Below are 18,899 nucleotides of genomic sequence, written 5' to 3'. Positions count from 1 at the left end.
CTTATTGCTCAAATTCATCTCTTTTTGCTCCAATGCCTCCTAAACACTCCAATCCTTTGATAAGGCCTCTAAGTCACCTGAAACTTCCTGAAAAGACTCCAAAAACTCCTAAAAAAATCAGTAAACACAAGTTAGAATGAGTCAAAATCTCCACTCATCAACTCCCTCGAACTTGAATCCTTGTTTGTCCTCAAACAAAATCAAATTCAACTCCAAAAGAATGACTGGATAAAGCTGGGAACTCGCAAAACTCAAAAGACCGTAAACCTGACCAAGGCATGTGACAATCTGCTGCAAAATCAATCAAAAATCTAACCTCCATGTACTTCTCCGTAGACGCTGCAGCTTTCCAGATTAGTCCCTCAATTTCATAACATCATCCATGTCCCATCATCGCTGAGTCTCATCGATAAACCCAGTGCTAAGGACCTTCTAGACTCGTTCCCATACTTATACCTCAACAAATTGACCATACTACACAAAAGTACCTTTCCTCTCCCCCGAACTTATTCACTTTTCAAGCTGTTTCGTTTTTTTTTTTTTTTTTTTTTTTTTTTTGGCACATATAACAAGGTTCAAAGACGCGAGTATTGATGGTGATTGCCACCGAATCCCCGGTTTGTCCCCTCATCATATATCAAAGGTGTAGGCGAATAATGGGGTCACAGGAAATTTTCCTACCCCTCGCTTCCATCCCTTGTGTGATCATTCCACTTTGGAAGTAAAATAATGGGATCCTTAGAAATTTTCCTAACCCTTTACTTTTAAAAGAAAATCATTTCAATCTTTTCTGCCTTTTGATCATATTTTTTTTAGAAACAGCCTGAAACAATGCTTAGAACATAAGAGAGGAATACCAAATCTATCACACAGGTCTTTATTTGTCAGGTAAGAATGAGGAATCAAGCCCTATGAGCACTAACCTGATCGATGAGGAAAATGAAAAGCTGAAAAATTAGCTCAGGTTCATTGGATGTGTCAAGAATTTTGGGCTCCTCTAGTCTACTGCTTTGTCTTTGGATTTTCCATTAGTCGATCTAGATGATTCTGCAGCAATAATCACTAGAAGAAGGTGGTCAAGATTCACAAATGGTCAGAAATCATCATAGAATTGGTCCTAATTCCCACGAGCTTTGACTTGACTCATATAACAAACTGACTCAAAGAAACAAAATAACTCAAAGAAACAAACTAAAACTGACTCAAGAAAAACACAAGAAAATGCAAAAGATGACAAGATCCTCCCCCGAACTTATTATACACCGTCCCTGGTGTACAAATAGGAGCAGAGAAAAAAAATCCTGTCGAAACAAATAAAAGAAAAGAAACCAAGGCGGATAATACAATGGTGGTAGAGAGATGTTACTAGCGGTCAGTGAGTGGTGGTGTCCTCTGGGCTCTCACTACCAGATCCACCAGTGCGACGTCTGCGTCTCGGGTGCCTCTCCGGAGAACTGGCTGCGGTCGCTGTGCTGCTACGACATCCACTGGTAAGCATCTGCAACAACCTCTTCATGAGGCTGTTGTTCTTCTTTGTAGACGCGACCATCCACCTCTGAAACTCTGCATCATAAGGATCATCAGAGATAGGAGCTAAATCGAACTCACCAGCATCAGCTGAAATGTAGTCAGGCAGCTCCTCATCTCCCTGCGGTGAATGTGGATAGCGTGAAGAACTGGCGCGAGCAGGTGCTCCGGAACTCGAAGCAGGTGCTCCGGATTTCGGAGCGGGTGCTCCGTCGTGTGCTGCATCAGCTAAAAGGGGCACCTCCATCAGGAAACGCAGGTTAGCTGCAGTGTTTAGTGCAGTCATGGCAGGATTTGGGAGAGGCGTGCGCTGTGCAACTCCGTAAGCACCTTTGTAGCTGTAGGTGTTCTCATCGCATAGAAAACCTGAAGTCAGCAGATGGGCTGTGTCCATTCTCCTTCGGCTCACATCTTTTGTAGCATACCAAAGAGGAATATGAGCAAAAGTGAAAAGCGCTGTGAGGAGACTCCCAATGTAAATGACCTGCGAACTCCCAAAAGGTTTGGTCCTCACTGCGCATATGGTTTGCGCCAGCTGAACTCCAAAGTTGATACTGTGCTCGACCGGGACACTGACGCTGTAAGAGTCTGCAACCAAATCACCACAACCAAAGTAAAGCAACATCAAAACATCCAGCGCTACCTTATTCCCAGAATCGCGGTTGAACAGCATGTTGTTGAAGATTTTCGCACAGATTTGAACAGCTGGGTGGCGAATGACTGATACACTTGCCGTGTTCGACTTGTAGTGGCCGGAGGCGATGGTTTGCCAAAATTGGTTGGCAACCTCAAACTTACTCGGGAAACGCAGCTCTTTGTCCTCGTCGTGAAACCCGTAAGCCATGCAAAACGTTGCCATGTCGATGCTATAGCGCTTCCCTTCAGCAAAGAAAGTGAAAGTCGCTTCATCGGCCTTTGGCTTCGTCGGATTTGCGTACCTCAACTTTGCAGATGCGAGGCATTGGCGGACCAGATCAGGGTAGAGATCGTCGTCCTCGAAAGCGAGTTGCGTCAGCTTCGTGTTGCGCAGGATGATGCTCACCTCATCGAAGATTCCCAACCGTTTTAGTGTGTCTGTGCACATCACTAAATTTGGTTGCAGTTTGATGGTGAGCAGCTTGTTGTAATAGAACGAGTCCGTTTGGTCCCACTGCTCGTCCGATGGTTCGGGTATCAACTCATCAGGCAATTCGATCGGTGTGTTTTCTTCGCGAGGCCATGGATACGTCGATGAGGTAGGTTTACTTCCCTCACCGTTTTTCTTCTTTCCCTTCTTCTTGAACATTGTTCTGGGAGGCATTCCTGGAACAACATTGAAGAAGAAAACAATTAAGCCCATAGAAAATCTCCAACCTAATTTTTCGAGCAGAGTTTTGCATGTGTGTATGTAGAACGGATAATCACATAGATGTAAACTGATGCTGCTCTTTGCTGGGTGTCGAAATTGGTTGCAGAAACGGAGAGAGGACGAAAAACCGATGAACTTAGACTCAAAAAACGTTGAAATCGGTGAAGTTTGAAAAATCTGGGTTTTGAGCTCAAGTATCAAGTATGGCGAAGAAGAAAGGAGGAAGGAGGAGGTGTTTATGGGTCGGGGTTTTAAAAAAAAAAAAAGGAAGGGGAAACTCAGGTAGGGTAAAATTCTGTGTAAAATAAATCTTTTGTTAAAATTTGCACACTAGCCCCTGAGTTCCCATTAAAACCCCAATTTTCCCCTAAAAACTTACCTGGAAGCGCCAAACACCCTGGCAGAGCAGGTGCTCCAAACTAGAGCAGGGTGCTCGTTCGTCGAATTCTACGTGGTGAGCAACCAACCTAGCAGATGGAGCAGGTGCTCCGGTAGGTTGCTCCCTCCTTCTTCTTCTTTTCACCTCCATCGCTGAAAACCTCTCTACCTGCTTTACCACTTTTTTTTTTTTTTTTTTTTTTTTTTTTTTTTTGGAAAAGAAAGAACCTAAAAAACAGAGTTAGTAGCTAAGAATTGAAAGACACAAAGTTAGAGACTCTTACCGGTGGGTTGCCTCCCACCAAGCGCTTGTTTTAAGTCATTAGCTTGACTTGGAAAGCCATTTAGGCTTGAGGAGGATCGCTTAAGGTGACTGATTCACCCTCTGCGATATTTGGACCAGCAAGGTATGGTTTCAACCTCTGTCCATTGACAACAAACTCGCCTCCTTTAGTGTCCAGCAACACTACAGCTCCATATGGTCGAACCTCCTTGATGGTGAATGGTCCAGACCATCTCGATCTCAGCTTCCCTGGAAACAATTTCAATCTAGAGTTAAAGAGCAATACCTGATCGTTTGGTGCAAAGCTTCTGTTGAGGATCCTCTTGTCATGAAAAGCTTTTGTCCTTTCTTTGTAAATCTTCGAGTTTTCATAGGCCAGGTGCCTAATTTCCTCCGGCTCATGTAACTGCATTACTCTCCTCTCCTGAGCACTTTTTGCATCGAAATTCAGCAGCTTCACTGCCCAAGCAGCTTTGTACTCAAGTTCCACTGGAAGATGACATGCTTTCCCATACACCAAGTGGAATGGTGTAGTCCCGAAAGGTGTTTTGTAAGCTGTTCTGTATGCCCAAAGAGCATCATCAAGCTTCACTGCCCAATCCTTCCTTGTGGTGCTCACAGTCTTCTGCAGAATGTTCTTGATTTCCCTATTGGAAACCTCAACTTGCCCACTCGTCTGAGGATGGTATGGGGTCGCCACCTTATGCCTTACACCATTCTTCTTCAACAAGTTTTCAAAGACTTTGTTGATGAAGTGAGAGCCTCCATCGCTAATCACCACTCGCGGCACACCAAACCTGGGAAAAATGACAGATTTGAACATCTTTAAAACCACCTTTGCGTCATTTGTGGGACTAGCCAGAGCTTCCACCCACTTTGATACATAGTCAACTGCCACCAGAATATACTCATTCCCATAAGATGGTGGAAAAGGTCCCATGAAGTCTATACCCCACACATCGAAAATCTCTACTTCCAAGATGAAATTCTGAGGCATCTCATTCCTCCTGCTGATGTTCCCTTGTCTCTGGCATGTGTCACACCTAGAGATAAAACTCGCTGCATCTCGGAACATCGTCGGCCACCAATACCCAGCTTGGAGAATTTTCGACACAGTCTTGAAAGTGGCGAAGTGACCTGCATAAGAGGATCCATGGCAATGAAACAACACTCCTGGTATCTCCTCGTCAGCTACACATCTTCTGAAGATTCCATCAGAGCAATGCCTGTATAAATAAGGCTCGTCCCAAAAGTAGTGCCTCACATCCTTTAGAAACTTCTTCTTTTTGTTTCCCACAAAACCTGCAGGTTCCTGCTCTGCAGCAAGGTAATTTGCAATCTCTCCAAACCATGGGAAACCAGAATGCCGATCTATGTCAACTTGGTTGCAAAAACTCGTCAGAGCAGGTGCTCCGGTGGGGAGCAGGTGCTCGTCGAACCCAGAAACTTCTATGGCGTAAACTTGTTCATCAGGAAGGCTGTCATTTAGTGGAATGTCATCATCTATCTTCAGCCTCGACAAGTGGTCTGCAACACCATTATCAATCCCTTTTTTATCTTTAATCTCCAAATCAAACTCTTGCAGCAAAAGGATCCATCGAAGGAGCCTTGGCTTGGCGTCCTTCTTCGTCAACAGGTATTTCAGAGCTGCATGGTCTGTGTGAACAACAACTTTCGACCCAACAAGGTAAGACCTGAACTTCTCAAAAGCATAAACCACTGCAAGAAGCTCCTTTTCAGTTGTGGCATATCTGCACTGAGCCTCGTCGAGTGTTCGGCTAGCATAATAAATGACGTGGAGCCTCTTTTCTTTCCTCTGTCCCAGCACTGCTCCCACTGCATAATCGCTAGCATCGGTCATGACCTCAAAAGGTAGTTCCCAATCTGGTGGCTGGACAATAGGAGCGCTGACCAAAGCTCCTTTTATCCTGTGAAATGCCTCCAAACATGCATCATCAAACTCGAATTTCACATCCTTGCACAGCAGCTGTGTCAGGGGCCTGGCAATCTTCGAGAAATCTTTGATGAAGCGCCTGTAAAAACCTGCATGGCCCAGAAAACTGTGAACCCCCTTGACTGATGTTGGTGGCTGCAGACTCGTCATCACCTCGATCTTTGTCCTGTCCACCTCGATCCCTTTCTCTGAGATTTTGTGTCCCAGCACGATCCCATCTCTTACCATGAAATGGCATTTCTCCCAGTTAAGCACCAGATGCTTCTCCTCACACCGCTGCAAGACCCTGCACAGATTAGACAAACAAACAGAAAAGGAGCTTCCATAGACAGAAAAATCGTCCATGAAAACTTCCATTATGTCTTCAATCAGGTCAGTGAAAATCGACATCATGCAGCGTTGGAATGTTGCCGGAGCATTACACAACCCAAATGGCATTCTGCGATATGCAAAAGTGCCATAAGGACATGTGAATGTCGTCTTCTCCTGGTCATCCGGGTGGATTGGGATCTGAAAGAAACCTGAGTAACCATCTAAGAAACAGTAATAAGGATGGTTAGCCAAGCGTTCAAGCATCTGATCGATAAATGGTAAAGGAAAATGATCTTTGCGAGTTGCAGCATTCAATTTCCTGTAATCTATGCACATTCGATGCCCAGTAACAGTTCTAGTTGGTATCAATTCATTCCTATCTTTTTTTATCACAGTGATGCCACCTTTCTTAGGAACTACATGAACCGGACTAACCCAATTACTATCTGAAATTGCATAGATCACACCAGCTTCTAGAAGTTTCATTATCTCTTTCTTTACAACATCTTGTAGATTCGGGTTTAACCTCCTCTGATGTTCTACAGAAGTCATTGATTCATCTTCTAGATGTATTCTATGCATGCAAAGATCAGGAGAAATCCCTGGAATGTCATCTAGTGAATATCCTATAGCTTTCCTATACTTTCTAATTTCACAAAGAAGCAAGGCAATCTCTACATTAATCAATTCAGAGTTCACTATCACAGGGAATGTCGAATTGGGTCCTAGAAACGCGTACCTGAGCCCCACAGGAAGGGGTTTGAGCTCAAGCTTCGGAGCTCTCAATTCGCTCCAAGGTCCATCAATCAAACCGTCGGGAGCAGGTGCTCCAGGATTCAGAGCAGGTGCTCCGTCGGCTTTTTCTGCAGGTGAGCTCTCCTTGCCTTCTAAGCTCATATACGCCACCTGCCTTTGCATTCTCGTGCTTGCATTCAGCATTTTTGCAAACCCATCAGCTTCTTCACTCAAATACCCATGTTCTCCTTCAGCTTTGGTGAGTGCAACTTCAAGAGGATCGATGGCCAAAACCTCTTCAGCAACCTCTTCAGCAATGCCTGAACCATCATCTATGACAAATGTCTGTCCGTCCAGCATTGGTTTCTTGAAGAGTTTATTCATCTCAAATCGCACCACCATATCTCCCAGCTGGAGATCTATCACTCCTTCTTTCACATATATGATTGCACCAGTTGTGCATAAGAAGGATCGACCCAATATCAAAGGATCCTTGGGTTCTTCATCAAGCTCCAGAACCACAAAATCTGCTGGAATGAGTGTATCACCTATCTGAACATGCAGATCCTCAAGTATACCAACAGGGAATTTGGTTGATCTATCAGCGAATACCAGCGAGATTTTCGTCGGTTTGAATCTGGTGTAACCCAATCGCTTGGCTACAGAGTAAGGCATCAGATTCACACTTGAACCCAGATCGCAGAGAGACCTTGCAAACAATACATTCCCAATCTTGACTGAGAGAACAAACCTTCCTGGATCACTTCTCTTCTTCAGCACTTTGTTCTGAAGCACAACACTGCACTTCTTCGAAACCATCATGACACTCTCTTTCTCAACAGCTTTCCCAGACACTAACCCCTTCATGTATCTTTTAAGGGCTGGTATCATCTGAACAGCATCAGCTAGAGGGAGTTTTACAGTCAAATCCTTCAGCATCTCTCTGCACTTTGCATCCTCTAAGTCCTTGCGAGACTTCTTTGGTGGAACTGGGTAAGGTACCTTAGGCGTGTAAACTCTTGCAGGAATGTTTGCTGGGGCATGTGGCTGGAGCAGGTGCTCCCTCGTTGGCTCAGGGTGCTCCCTCGTCAAATCTACGTCTGGAGCAGGTGCTCCAGATTTTGGAGCAGGTGCTCCGATGGAGGAAGAGTGCTCATTCGTCTTTTTTACGTCATGAGCTGGTTCTTCTTTTTGGAGCAGGTGCTCCACGTCCTTTTTCTTCCTCTTTTCTGAGACAGAGCTTGTTGGTGCAGCATGTAGAATCTTCCCACTTTTAAGCTCAATAGCATTCACAAACTCATTCCTGGGGTTTTCACCTTTTCCAGGGAGAGTTCCAGGTGATCTCTTCACAGCTTCTGCAGTCTGAGCTACCTGAACATCCAGCTTCTTCACATGAGTCCACACAACCTCATACTTGCCATTCAAATCATTGTACATGGTGTCCACTTTGGCATTAATCTCCATGGAAGACTTTTGCTGATTAACCAGCAGCTGTTGCATCAAGTTTTTCAGCTCATCCTGCGAGTTATTTGAGGAACTCGAAGAAGGCTGTAGACTTATGAAAGGCAACTTCTGCTGATTTCCACCTTGAAATCGATTCTGATTGGTGATGAACTGCTTTCCTTGGAAGTTGCTGGAGAAGTTCTTCTGAAATCCTGACTGATTCTGCACTCCTTGCTGCGGATAGACCTGATCCTGAGGGTTCTCAACATTGTTGCTTCTGTAGGATAAATTCGGGTGGCTTCTGAAGTTTTTGAAACTGCGATTCTGCACATACCCTTGTCCATTCACGAAATTTACCTCCATCTGATCATTATTCTCTGCATCTACAAACTCTTGAGCAAGCGGTGCATCACCAACCTCATCAGCAAAATGCACAGATCTCTGGTTCTCTCTCAACAGCAGATTCACCTTTGCTGTAAGCTCATCGATTTTGCTCAACTCCACACTATGAACTGATTTGCTAGACCTGTCATACTCTTGGGATTTGTTGCTGGAGCTTGCAGCTAAGTTCTCAATCAACTCATAAACAACTTCTTTGGACTTAGTCATGAAATCGCCATTGCTAGCTGCATTCAAAGCATTCCTGTAATCCCAGTTGATACCATCATAAAAGGTTGACAGGATCTGCTCATCAGAGAACCCATGGTGAGGGCACTCTCTTCGGTACTCCTTGTACCTCTCCCAAGCTTCGCAGAAAGCTTCACCAGGTTGCTGTTTAAACGACGAGATCTTGTTCTTCAGAGCTGCAGTTTTTGCCTTAGTGTAGAAATGGTCCAAAAACGCTGATCTGCACTCTTCCCATGTAGTCAATGACCCAGGTGGTAATGACTTCAGCCAGCGCAAAGCTTTGTCCGCAAGTGAGAATGGAAAAAGCTTGCACTTCAAGAAATCGGCTGGTATCCCATTTGATCCAGTCGTGCTGCAAATCTCCTCAAAATTCTCGATGTGGTCCATCGGAATCTCAGCAGGAAGCCCATGAAAGAGGTGCTGCTTCATTAATGAGATCAGCTGAGGTTTGATCTCAAAGTCTTGCCTCTGAATGGTTGGAGGAGCAATCGCAGCCCTGTTGTGATAGTAAGCATGCGGACTGTCCTTCTCTCCAATAGCAGGTTGTGGCTGCTCCCTGTCTTGCTGCGCCTTTTGCAGCTGCTCCAATTGCTGTCGAAGCTGTTGAACCTCGACAGCCATGTTGCCATTGTTGCCTTGATCGCCCATGTTAGCTTGAATAGGCCTTTGACGTCTGTTTTCTCGCTCGACTCTTGCTAGATCGGTGTTCGACAAAGAAACAAGATCGGTGCAGTTGCTCCTTGTGGATATGTTTGACATACACCTGAAACACACGCAAACAAGAGAACAAGAGAGAAAAATTAGTAAAGCCTTAGTCTGAATTTCAAACCAAAAATCAAAGGTAACGAATTGGTCCCCGTCGCAACGGCGCCAAAATTTGATTCTCACTAGATGTACTCCTAGTTTCTACTGCAATAGAACAGTGATGTAGTTGTAATATAAAGGATTCGAAATCCAGAGGACCAGTGTTACTCTATGAATTTGTGAGGATTGAATTAAAGCTAAGACGAAAGATGGTTTGTTTTGAAAACTAAAAAGTAACAGAATGGCAAACAACGATTTAAATTCAAATTAAAACAAGCACTAGACCAAAGCAATTCGCAGGAATTTCAGAGATAAGAACCAGATGACTATTCAGGGCACAAGTGTAACGCAAGTCTCGAACTCAAACAGAAAAGCTTATCGATCCACTGTCGTGATCTCGATAACTTTGTCTAACAACCTAAATCCTAAACTGTCGTTTGAACCTAGAAAATTGCAGACAAGCATTAGCTAGCAGGTTTGATCTGTTCACGATTTGCCTTAACTTCAACTGTCGTTGGCTAAGGACAAATCGCTCACCAATGTTTATTCTAGCAACCTATTACACTTTTGATGAACAGATTAACCTAAAATCGCAGATTGAGTGATCAATTCAACCTAAGCATTAAGTCTAACAATGGTGAAGACAATAGATATCAAGCCCTATTTGCATCTAATCCTCTAACTCATGGAAACCTTTGAACGCTTTAATCTAGCTAAGAGATCTACTCAGACATGGAGAAAAGAAACACAGAAACAGATGGAAAGGAATTCATGAATTAAAATCGCAGAAGAGATAATAGGGTTCAGAATTCTTCTCAAAGTGTAGCAGATTTCTTCTCCCCAAAGGCTTACAAGTAAAAACTCTATGGTTCAGGAAATTGTAAAAAGAAAGCGTAGAAAGTCTGTAGAAAAACGTGATAATAAAACACAGGCGGCTGTGGGCTTTTTATTCTCTTTCTCCTCCCAAAATTAGGTAAAAGTCGATTTCCTTATTTTTTTCCCGTCTGGAGCAGGTGCTCTACGAAGGGTCCAAACCGGGAGCAGGTGCTCCGGGGATGATTTCTCCAAAAACGTGTGAAATAGCTCTTTATTGCTCAAATTCATCTCTTTTTGCTCCAATGCCTCCTAAACACTCCAATCCTTTGATAAGGCCTCCAAGTCACCTGAAACTTCCTGAAAAGACTCCAAAAACTCCTAAAACAATCAGTAAACACAAGTTAGAATGAGTCAAAATCTCCACTCATCAGCCTCCCAGTTTCTCCGAACTGTCCGTAATGTCGTTAAAATCTCCAGTTAAGAACCAAGGTCCATCTCTCGCTTGAGCCAGGGAGATGAGGTGATCCCATGTTTCCTTCCTCTTTGATCTCTCCGGATTTCCATAGACGAATGTGAGGAAGGTAAGTTTGCCTTCATATCACAACTTTGTATCAATAAAATTGTCACAGGACTCAAGGATTTCGAAATCTAGCTCCTGACGCCAAAAAAGAGCTAGTCCTCCACCTCGGATGCCATGTGGGGGAACAAGATGGTGTTGAAACGTGCTCAGACACTGGAGCTTCTTATGCACGACTTCATCAGAATTTTTTGTTTCGGATAGAAAAATGAGTTCCGGGAATAGCCTCCGACGAAACTCCCGGATTCGCTGGACTGTCAGGGGGTTCCCCAACCCTTGACAGTTCCAGCTGACCACCTTTAAGGAAGCCGATCGGATGGAGAAGGAAAATCCTGCTTACTTCTCCTCGATTTTGGGATAAGGGTGGTGCTAGGTTGAGGCGGGTCGGCCATCGATTGATTCTCCCTCGGCTTGAACGCAGAGGGGTCGCCACTTCTGTCTTCAGAGTTCTTGCCGGTTCCTCTTGAAGATGACCCCATAAGGAGCTTCCTCCGAGGTGAATTTTTCACTTGGCGCACTTTCCTTTTCCTCGGATTTGTGCTTGCGATAGATCCGATGATAGGTTGCTTATTCTTTTGCCCTGGAGGTCTTCCAGGTTTGCGCTTAGGGGGAACTAGAGGGGGGAGGTTTGAGACCCCACCGGGAGATAGAACCATCTCCGGATTGAAGGGCCCAAGTCTCATCCTAGCCGGAATACGGTCGTGCTCAGGAGCAGGAGAAATGTCAGGAGAGTTCTCTTCCGGAAGGTTAAGATGCCCTCTCGTTGATTGGACCATTTGGATTGCGGTTTCGAGGAGTTGGCCAGATTCCTCCGCCAATCTAAAACGTTCTTTCCGAGCCGCACTCTCAGTCGGATCCGAGCAGTTTGAGTAGCGAAGCATAACATCTCTTACCTCAGCCAAGGCTTGCGCGAGCGCTTCCTGAGGCTTTGGTGGCGGGGGAGTTGGAGGATTGATGTTGCCTGAGGTTTGGGAGGTAGAGAAATCTCCAGCTTTAATGGGATCTCTTGGAGGGGTTGCTAATAAGGCTGCTTCCCTGAGGCGGGCACGCTCCGCTTTGCCGGGTCTAATGTGCTTTGATTGTCCAACCGAGCCAAACTCAGAAGGTGAGGCTCGGTTCTTTGGGAAAGTGGACGATCTGCGGGTGTCTTGGCTTTCTTCCAAGGGGAGGTGAGCTGACTTCAGACGGTTCCCCTGAGGATCAGGAACCATTCCAGAACGGATATCGCTCCTCGGGGGAGGAGGGGGAGGGATTCAGTCACCTCTAGGGGGGACCTGGACTCGCTGAGAAGATTCACTAAATTTCGTCTTCATGGAGTCATGGGGTGGGGCTCCTCCGGTGGAAGTTCCATGCTCCTTCACTCGGGATGAGGTCTCGAGGGACTTCTTCTGGCCATGAGCAGAAGGGAACTCAAAGCAGAGGTTATCTTCATGAGTGAGCCTCATACATCTTGAGCAGTGGCGTTCGAGTCTCTCATAGACCAGGGAGGCATGGACTTCATCACCATTCGGGTACTCCACTATTGAGGTTGTGATGAGAGGTTTTAGTTCGTCAACATGGACCCTGATTCGAGCTGTGAGGGGGGTCACATCCACCTCTTCACATTGGCCAATAGTGTCACCGAGGCTTTGAAGAGTTTCTTTTGTCCAGAGATGCACTGGGAATCGCTGGACTTGGATCCAAAAAGGAATGAGGGAGGGGAAATATCTAGAAATAGAGGGTTCCCATCTCTGAATGATGAGCATCCACTTTGCATAGTGGTAAGGTCGGTTAGCGAGAATCAGCTGGAGATCCTCCTCGCTAGCAAATTGGAATCGGAAGTGGCCTTCACCGAGGTCTGCACCTATTGGTCGGACTGCTGTCTTCCATCGATTGGTGAAGAAAGGGATGATAGACCAAACTTTTTGATATTTAGGGTTTGTGACCCTTCCAACAATAGTGAGCGAGTGCATCAAGAGTAGAGAGGAGTTGTCAGAGTCTTTGACCTTAACTCTTACAGATCTCGGATCATTACTCATGTTCTCTATTGCTTTCCCTTTTTCAGGTTGAGAAATCTTGTGAGCCATGCCGAATCGAATGAAAATGGATGAACCCACTCTTTTTCAGCTTGTCCTCACTAGATTGGGGTGGTACAAAGCTGAGGATACACCTTCAAGCTTCAGGCAGGGAGAGAGGGTGGCTTACCAGTGGCAGAAAACGGACCCTCCGACAGGGTGTCGGGGTGAACCCGGCGAAGTCCAGCCAAAGAGGATAAGAAATTTGAAAAAGTTACTAAAAGAAGGAAAGAAAGGTGGGTGAGAATGGTAAAAGTAGATCTAGGGTCAAAAAACAGTAATTCTCGGTAAATGTGCCTGGGAGAAAAAATTAATTCGGTATGTCATCATCTTGATTGGGTCCAAAATGGTTATAAAAACAAACTAAAACCTAAAATATCGCGCGAGAGAATGGGAAATTAGACTTTTCAGTTAGATGAAAAAGACAAAACAACCCTTATATTGTTGAAACTTGAAACCAACGATCCTTTGCAAAGACCCTAGAAATTACGGAGGTTGCAAAAGCAAAGGAAAGCAGAGGAAAAACAAATATGCCAAAGTGATCGGAGAAACAATTAAAGAAGAAAGTACAAACGTACAATTAATGGTCTGAGGAACGAGTTTTTACAACGAGTCGACTCGCCTCGGGTCATGGGATGCTGCAAATCGTCGTTCTTGAAACCGTCGTCATTGCATGCCAAAAAAACATACTCCGACGATATCTCCGTCCGTCGTGGCGGCAAACGCAGTAACCCTCACCACCGTAACAACAACAAAGACGACGGCGACGGCGGCTGCGGCGGAGGAAGGGGATGGCATTTCTCCAACGTTCCGGACTTCTCCGAGTTCTCCGCAGCGGATCTTCGTGACGCAACGAACAACTTCAGCGTAAACGCTGTCGTATCATCTTGTTCCGACCAAGAAACGAATGTTGTTTACCGAGGTTGTCTTAAAGGCGACATGCGTCGAATCGCCGTCAAAAAATTCTCGAAATCAACATGGCCTGATCCCAAACAATTCGCTGTATGTTTTTTGAAAAAAACCCTCAACTTATTCTAAATTGTTTCATTTTCTTGTTGATGATAAACTGTTGAGCATTCGTGAGAATCAAAACTAAACATATTGGGCTAGGTTTCTTTATTATTGTGTAAATGAAACCGATATTTATAAGTTTAGAATGCCCTAAAACCCATTCTAATACGATTAGCAACAATAAACATTCCTCTGCTCACTCAAGAAAGTCTGTTAGCAGTTCATTACAGATTTAAGCCACCTAGAAACAACATAAAGCAAGAGCGTGTGGTCTAGTGGTTTGTTCCATTTGGTAGAGGACTAATCTTGTGGGTCAATGTGATGTATCGAGTTCCTTAGTCTGGGTTTCAGATTAAGATTATACCTTGTTATCAAAAGTAAAATGTTTAATGGTAATACCAATTATTCTCTCATGCAGGAAGAAGCTAGGGCTATCGGGAAAATGAGGCATATGAGACTGGTGAATTTGATAGGTTATTGCTGTGATGGAGATGAAAGGTTGCTTGTCTCAGAGTACATGCCCAATGACACCCTCCCTAAGCATCTATTTCACTGTAAGATTATTCCAAAACTTATATATCTTCCTTCTTCCTTCACTCTTCTGAGTAAATATGTGTGTTTAGGTTTCTTTACTTGTTTGACAAGTTTTTGCCTTTTCTTGCTCGAGTCACAGGGGAGAAACAAACCATGGAGTGGGCTATGCGATTGAGAGCTGCACTTTATGTAGCCGAAGCTTTAGAATATTGTAGGCAGAGTGGACGCAAATTGTACCATGATCTTAATGCTTATCGGGTTCTCTTTGATGAGGTAAACCCTATTTTAATTTGCACATATTTAATGGTCTTTTTTTTATTTTGTTGCTGTGAGAAACGGCTAAGAGTTTTTGTCAGGCAGAATGGTAGTCCTCGTCTCTCATGCTTTGGGTGGATGAAACATAGCAAAGATGGCAAAAACTTCAGCACAAATCTCGCTTATACACCGCCCGAGTATCTTAGAAGTGGTAACGTTTTGTCTTACCACTACTCTTTACTTTCTTCTTAAAAACGTTTTCAGAGATTGCAAGAAGTTTTGTTGTGTGGCAAATGATGTATATATATACTGGTAGGTACGTTAATTCCAGAGAGTGTTGTCTTCAGCTTTGGGACGTTTCTTTTGGATCTTCTTAGTGGCAAACATGTCCCTCCAAGCCATGTGAGTGACTATTATTGCATTCTTCTACAATGGTTTGGTTCTATTTGTTAAACATGGCGCCATGTCTTATCTCTTTTCAGGCGGTTGATACAATTCAAAAGGAAAACTTACTTGTGTTGATAGATTCACACTTAGAAGGAAACTATCCAGAGGAAGAAGCAGCCACTGTGTTTGATTTGGCAACCAAATGCCTCCACAATAACCCAAAGGACCGGCCGGAAATCAAAGATATCATCTCAGTTCTTGCTACACTTCAACACAAACCAGATGTTCCGTCTTATGAAATGCTTGGAATCTCGAAACTCGAAAACCCTGAAACAGAATCGCAGAATTCTCTAATTTACGATGCTTGTCACCGTATGGACCTCGAAGCTCTACATCAGATTCTTGAAGCAACAGATTACAAAGACGACGAGGTTACTTGTGAGCTCTCTTTCCAGCAATGGGCTCAACAGATAAAAGATGTGTGGAACACTAGACAGCAAGGCGATTCAGCTTTCCGGAACACAGATTTCAAATCTGCCATCGAAAAATATACTCAGGCATGACTGAAAACAAACCATACTCACCTGAAAATTCCTTCTATTAACTTTCTCGTAGTAATATAGTCATGTTTTTTGCAGTTCATAGAAACAGGGATCATGATCTCTCCAACTGTTTATGCACGAAGAAGCATGTGCCATCTCTTCTGCGACCAGCCAGACGCAGCACTACGAGATGCGATGCAAGCACAGTGCGTCTATCCCGAATGGCCAACTGCGTTTTACCTTCAGGCCGTGGCTCTTGCAAAGCTGAATATGCTCCAAGACTCGGCTAACATGCTTAAAGAAGCCTCCATCTTGGAAGACAAGCGGCTTGTAAACTGAACACATTGCATTACACTAGAAAGTATTTGGACTGTAAAGAGAAAAAAGAAAGAAAGAAACTTCTGTGTATACTGAAGAATAGATCGAAGATGTACATGAACACAAATCATATATCTAAAAGTCCATAAGTGATTATCAATTAAGATCATTCAGAGGGGATGTAGAGTGATTTTTGATATTGTGAGCAATGTTAACTTTGGATTGTTTACCAAAAGAAGTATATATACGAGCAGGTATTGGTCTAGTATACATGGGCTAATGGTATTGTGAGCGCAATGTTAACTTATAGATTTTGATGAATCAAGAAACATACAGCTCAGCTTGGCCGTCAATAAAGAGACTCATGAACTCTTCTCCGTCAACAGTTTCTTTCTCGATCAGGAGTTGCGCAAGCTTGTGCAAGATATCAATATGAGTTGTTATGATCTCCGTTGCTCTCTTGTATGCCTTCTCCACCAGCTCTCGCACCTCAGCATCTACAATATCCGCAGTTGCCATTGAGTAATCTTTCTGTGAAGACATCTGCACAAAAAACATTTCATAGATATGAACATCTCCAAACCAACAAAGCTAACGACGAAACCAAGAAACCAAGTTCATGTAGCAATATATACTTGTTGACCCATAAAGGGATTTCCACCGGGGCCACCAACGGCAACTTGTCCAATCTTCTTGCTGAACCCAAATCTCTCAATCATTTGACGTGCCACACGAGACACTTGCATGAAATCGTTTGATGCTCCAGTCGTCACATTCTCAGTCCCAAAGATTACCTCCTCAGCAACCCTGACATAGCCAACACAAGAGAGAGAGATGGTTTTAAGTTTTAACACAATCAAACCCTTTGGAAAATTCAAAAACCTGGCTCTTGTGTTGAGGCCATTACTACTAACTAACCTTCCACCAAGTGCAACAGCCATTTGATTCTCAAGGTAGCTTCTACTGTACAATCCAGACTCGAGTCTTTCTTCGCTCGGTGCGAAAAAGGTAAGCCCACCAGCTTGGCCACGAGGAATGATGGAAATCTTGGCAACCGGATCGTATTCCGGCATAAGAGCACCGACTAGAGCATGACCAGCCTCTGCAAATTCAAAATTCACTTGAGGTTGTCAGAAAAAAAAAAAAAAATCCCATATGGTCTCATCAACAACATAGAATCAGGAAAATAATGCTAACCATGGTATGCAACAAGTCTCTTCTTCTCATCAGAGACAACAGCATTCTTCTTCTCAGGTCCAGCAATGATCCTCTCAAGAGCATCAGAGATCTCGTCCTTGCTTATCTCCTTAAGCTCACGCCTTGCCGCAAGAATCGCCGCTTCATTCATCAGGTTCTGTAAATCAGCACCAGTGAAACCAGGAGTCCTCCTTGCAACCTTATCAAAGTCCACATCTTTACCAAGTGCCTTGCCTCTAGAATGAACCTACAATAAAAACGAAACCTTCAAAGAGTCATTCACACTACTCCAGAGACAACCACAAATCCTTTTATAAAAACAGCTATGAAACCTGAAGAATCTTGACTCTCCCAGCCACATCAGGCCTATCCACCGTGACCTGCCGATCAAATCTTCCAGGCCTCAACAACGCGGAATCAAGAACATCCGGTCTATTCGTAGCTGCCAAAACAATCACACCAGAGTTGCCAGAAAACCCATCCATCTCAGTCAACAACTGGTTAATCGTCTGTTCCCTCTCATCATTTCCTCCTCCCATACCAGCTCCTCTCTGCCTTCCAACAGCGTCAATCTCATCAATGAACACAATGCAAGGCGCTTTAGACTTAGCCTTCTCGAACAAATCCCTAACTCTAGACGCACCAACACCCACAAAAAGCTCCACAAACTCCGAAGCCGCGCAGGAAAAGAACGGCACACCTGCTTCTCCAGCCACCGCTCTGGCCAAGAGTGTCTTACCAGTACCAGGCGGTCCAACAAGCAAACACCCTTTAGGAATCTTAGCACCCAATGCTGTGTACTTATCTGGATTCTTCAAAAAGTCCACAACTTCTTGCAACTCCAACTTTGCTTGATCAGCACCAGCAACATCTGCGAACGAAACACCAGTCTCGGGCACTTCCTGAAACTTCGATTTCGAGCGTCCGAAATCCATTGGACCACCTAAACCTCCAGGACCACCGGGACCGCCTCCAGCTCGCCTGAACAACAAGAAGAGACCACCAAACGCCAAGATCGGGAAAATCAAGTTTCCGATGATAGTGAACAAGTCGTTACCGGATGATTCTCCCTCAGAGACAGATATATCGACTCCGTTCATGGCTAAGATGTCGATAAGATCCGGATCGTTCGGGACGACGACGGAGGCACGGCGGTTATCGACGGCGGTAAGCTGAAGAACGGAACCGTCTTTACTAAACCGGACTCTCTCTACTTTACCTTTCTTCACCGCGTTTAGAAACTCGCTGTACCGCCATTGAGTTCCCTCCGGAAGATCCGATGATGATGATTGGGCTTTCGGATTAGGCGCCGTAATCGTCTGGGTCTCACTGAACGGCGACGGCGACGTCGACGGCTTCACTGCTTGAGCTTCTACAACGACGGTTTGGGTCGCCGCAATTGGTTCGTCCAAAGCTAGAGCTCCTCGCGGCGAGGAAGAAATCGATGAGAAGAGAATCGCTGCTAAGGCTACTCGCGACGGCAATGACTTTATGGGTTTTCCATTGTCTTCTTCGATTCGCAGAGCCGATCGAGTAATTTGGTATCGACTTCCACGAGAGATTAAGGAGAAGGGAAACGATGGCTTTGTTGTGGTTTTAGGTGTGGGAGATGAGATTATGATGTTGGATCCGAAGAAATTTGAAGAACGTAACGAGTTTGGAGCTGTGGCCGCCATTACAGCTCTGCTTCTTCTTCTTCTTCGTCGAGACTGGGATGAAGCAAAATTCGAATTGAGTTTTGAGAGAAAGATAGGCTACAAATGAGAAACGGTGAAGAAGAAGAAAGATTGCAAGTGT

The 18,899-nt window shown here is 44.5% G+C and overlaps 3 protein-coding genes and 1 non-coding gene across 5 annotated transcripts; 2 read left to right on the top strand and 2 right to left on the bottom strand.

The window, feature by feature from the left end:
* Window positions 1-8,677: 8,677 nt before the first annotated feature.
* Window positions 8,678-8,784, top strand: LOC112087336. The gene has a single exon (XR_002900024.1). It is a non-coding gene; the product is annotated as a small nucleolar RNA R71 (small nucleolar RNA).
* A 3,273-nt stretch (window positions 8,785-12,057) lies between these two features.
* On the bottom strand, window positions 12,058-12,870 carry LOC112084850. The gene has a single exon (XM_024153982.1). The coding sequence runs from the start codon at window positions 12,868-12,870 to the stop codon at window positions 12,058-12,060; it is 813 nt and encodes a 270-aa protein (XP_024009750.1).
* Window positions 12,871-13,488: 618 nt separating this feature from the next.
* On the top strand, window positions 13,489-15,926 carry LOC18008280 (probable serine/threonine-protein kinase At4g35230). Of its 2 annotated transcripts, none has more exons than XM_024152455.1 (7): window positions 13,489-13,860; window positions 14,288-14,423; window positions 14,543-14,676; window positions 14,764-14,869; window positions 14,990-15,060; window positions 15,141-15,602; window positions 15,684-15,926. In XM_024152455.1, exons 1-7 carry the CDS (start codon window positions 13,489-13,491, stop codon window positions 15,924-15,926), a joined length of 1,524 nt encoding a protein of 507 aa, XP_024008223.1. The 2 variants fall into 2 exon arrangements, with proteins under 2 accessions (XP_024008223.1, XP_006391232.1); XM_006391170.2 differs by having other exon boundaries at window positions 14,975-15,060.
* Window positions 15,927-16,057: 131 nt separating this feature from the next.
* LOC18008258 (ATP-dependent zinc metalloprotease FTSH 1, chloroplastic) lies at window positions 16,058-18,897 on the bottom strand. Its single transcript, XM_006391169.2, has 5 exons — window positions 17,435-18,897; window positions 17,103-17,349; window positions 16,824-17,007; window positions 16,541-16,712; window positions 16,058-16,448 (listed from the first exon to the last, which is right to left on the bottom strand). The coding sequence occupies exons 1-5, from the start codon at window positions 18,776-18,778 to the stop codon at window positions 16,227-16,229; spliced, it is 2,169 nt and encodes a 722-aa protein (XP_006391231.1). The 5' UTR covers window positions 18,779-18,897; the 3' UTR covers window positions 16,058-16,226.
* Between the last annotated feature and the right edge of the window lie 2 nt (window positions 18,898-18,899).

Source organism: Eutrema salsugineum, unplaced genomic scaffold (assembly GCF_000478725.1).
Source record: "Eutrema salsugineum unplaced genomic scaffold, Eutsalg1_0 scaffold_9, whole genome shotgun sequence".
Lineage (NCBI taxonomy): Eukaryota > Viridiplantae > Streptophyta > Magnoliopsida > Brassicales > Brassicaceae > Eutrema > Eutrema salsugineum.
This window is presented reverse-complemented; position numbering and strand designations above follow the sequence as displayed.

What these genes read in the sequence shown, in the direction of transcription:
- LOC112084850 (XM_024153982.1), bottom strand. Translation starts at nt 12,870, where the DNA reads ATGGCTCACAAGATTTCTCAACCTGAAAAAGGGAAAGCAATAGAGAAC.
- LOC18008280 (XM_006391170.2), top strand. Translation starts at nt 13,489, where the DNA reads ATGGGATGCTGCAAATCGTCGTTCTTGAAACCGTCGTCATTGCATGCC. An exon ending in CTGATCCCAAACAATTCGCT is followed by an intron (nt 13,861 to 14,287) that starts GTATGTTTTTTG and finishes TCTCTCATGCAG; the next exon opens with GAAGAAGCTAGGGCTATCGG. An exon ending in GCCCGAGTATCTTAGAAGTG is followed by an intron (nt 14,870 to 14,974) that starts GTAACGTTTTGT and finishes ATATACTGGTAG; the next exon opens with GTACGTTAATTCCAGAGAGT.
- LOC18008258 (XM_006391169.2), bottom strand. Translation starts at nt 18,778, where the DNA reads ATGGCGGCCACAGCTCCAAACTCGTTACGTTCTTCAAATTTCTTCGGA. An exon ending in GAGACTTGTTGCATACCATG is followed by an intron (nt 17,008 to 17,102) that starts GTTAGCATTATT and finishes TTGAATTTGCAG; the next exon opens with AGGCTGGTCATGCTCTAGTC. An exon ending in ATCCCTTTATGGGTCAACAA is followed by an intron (nt 16,449 to 16,540) that starts GTATATATTGCT and finishes TTTTTTGTGCAG; the next exon opens with ATGTCTTCACAGAAAGATTA.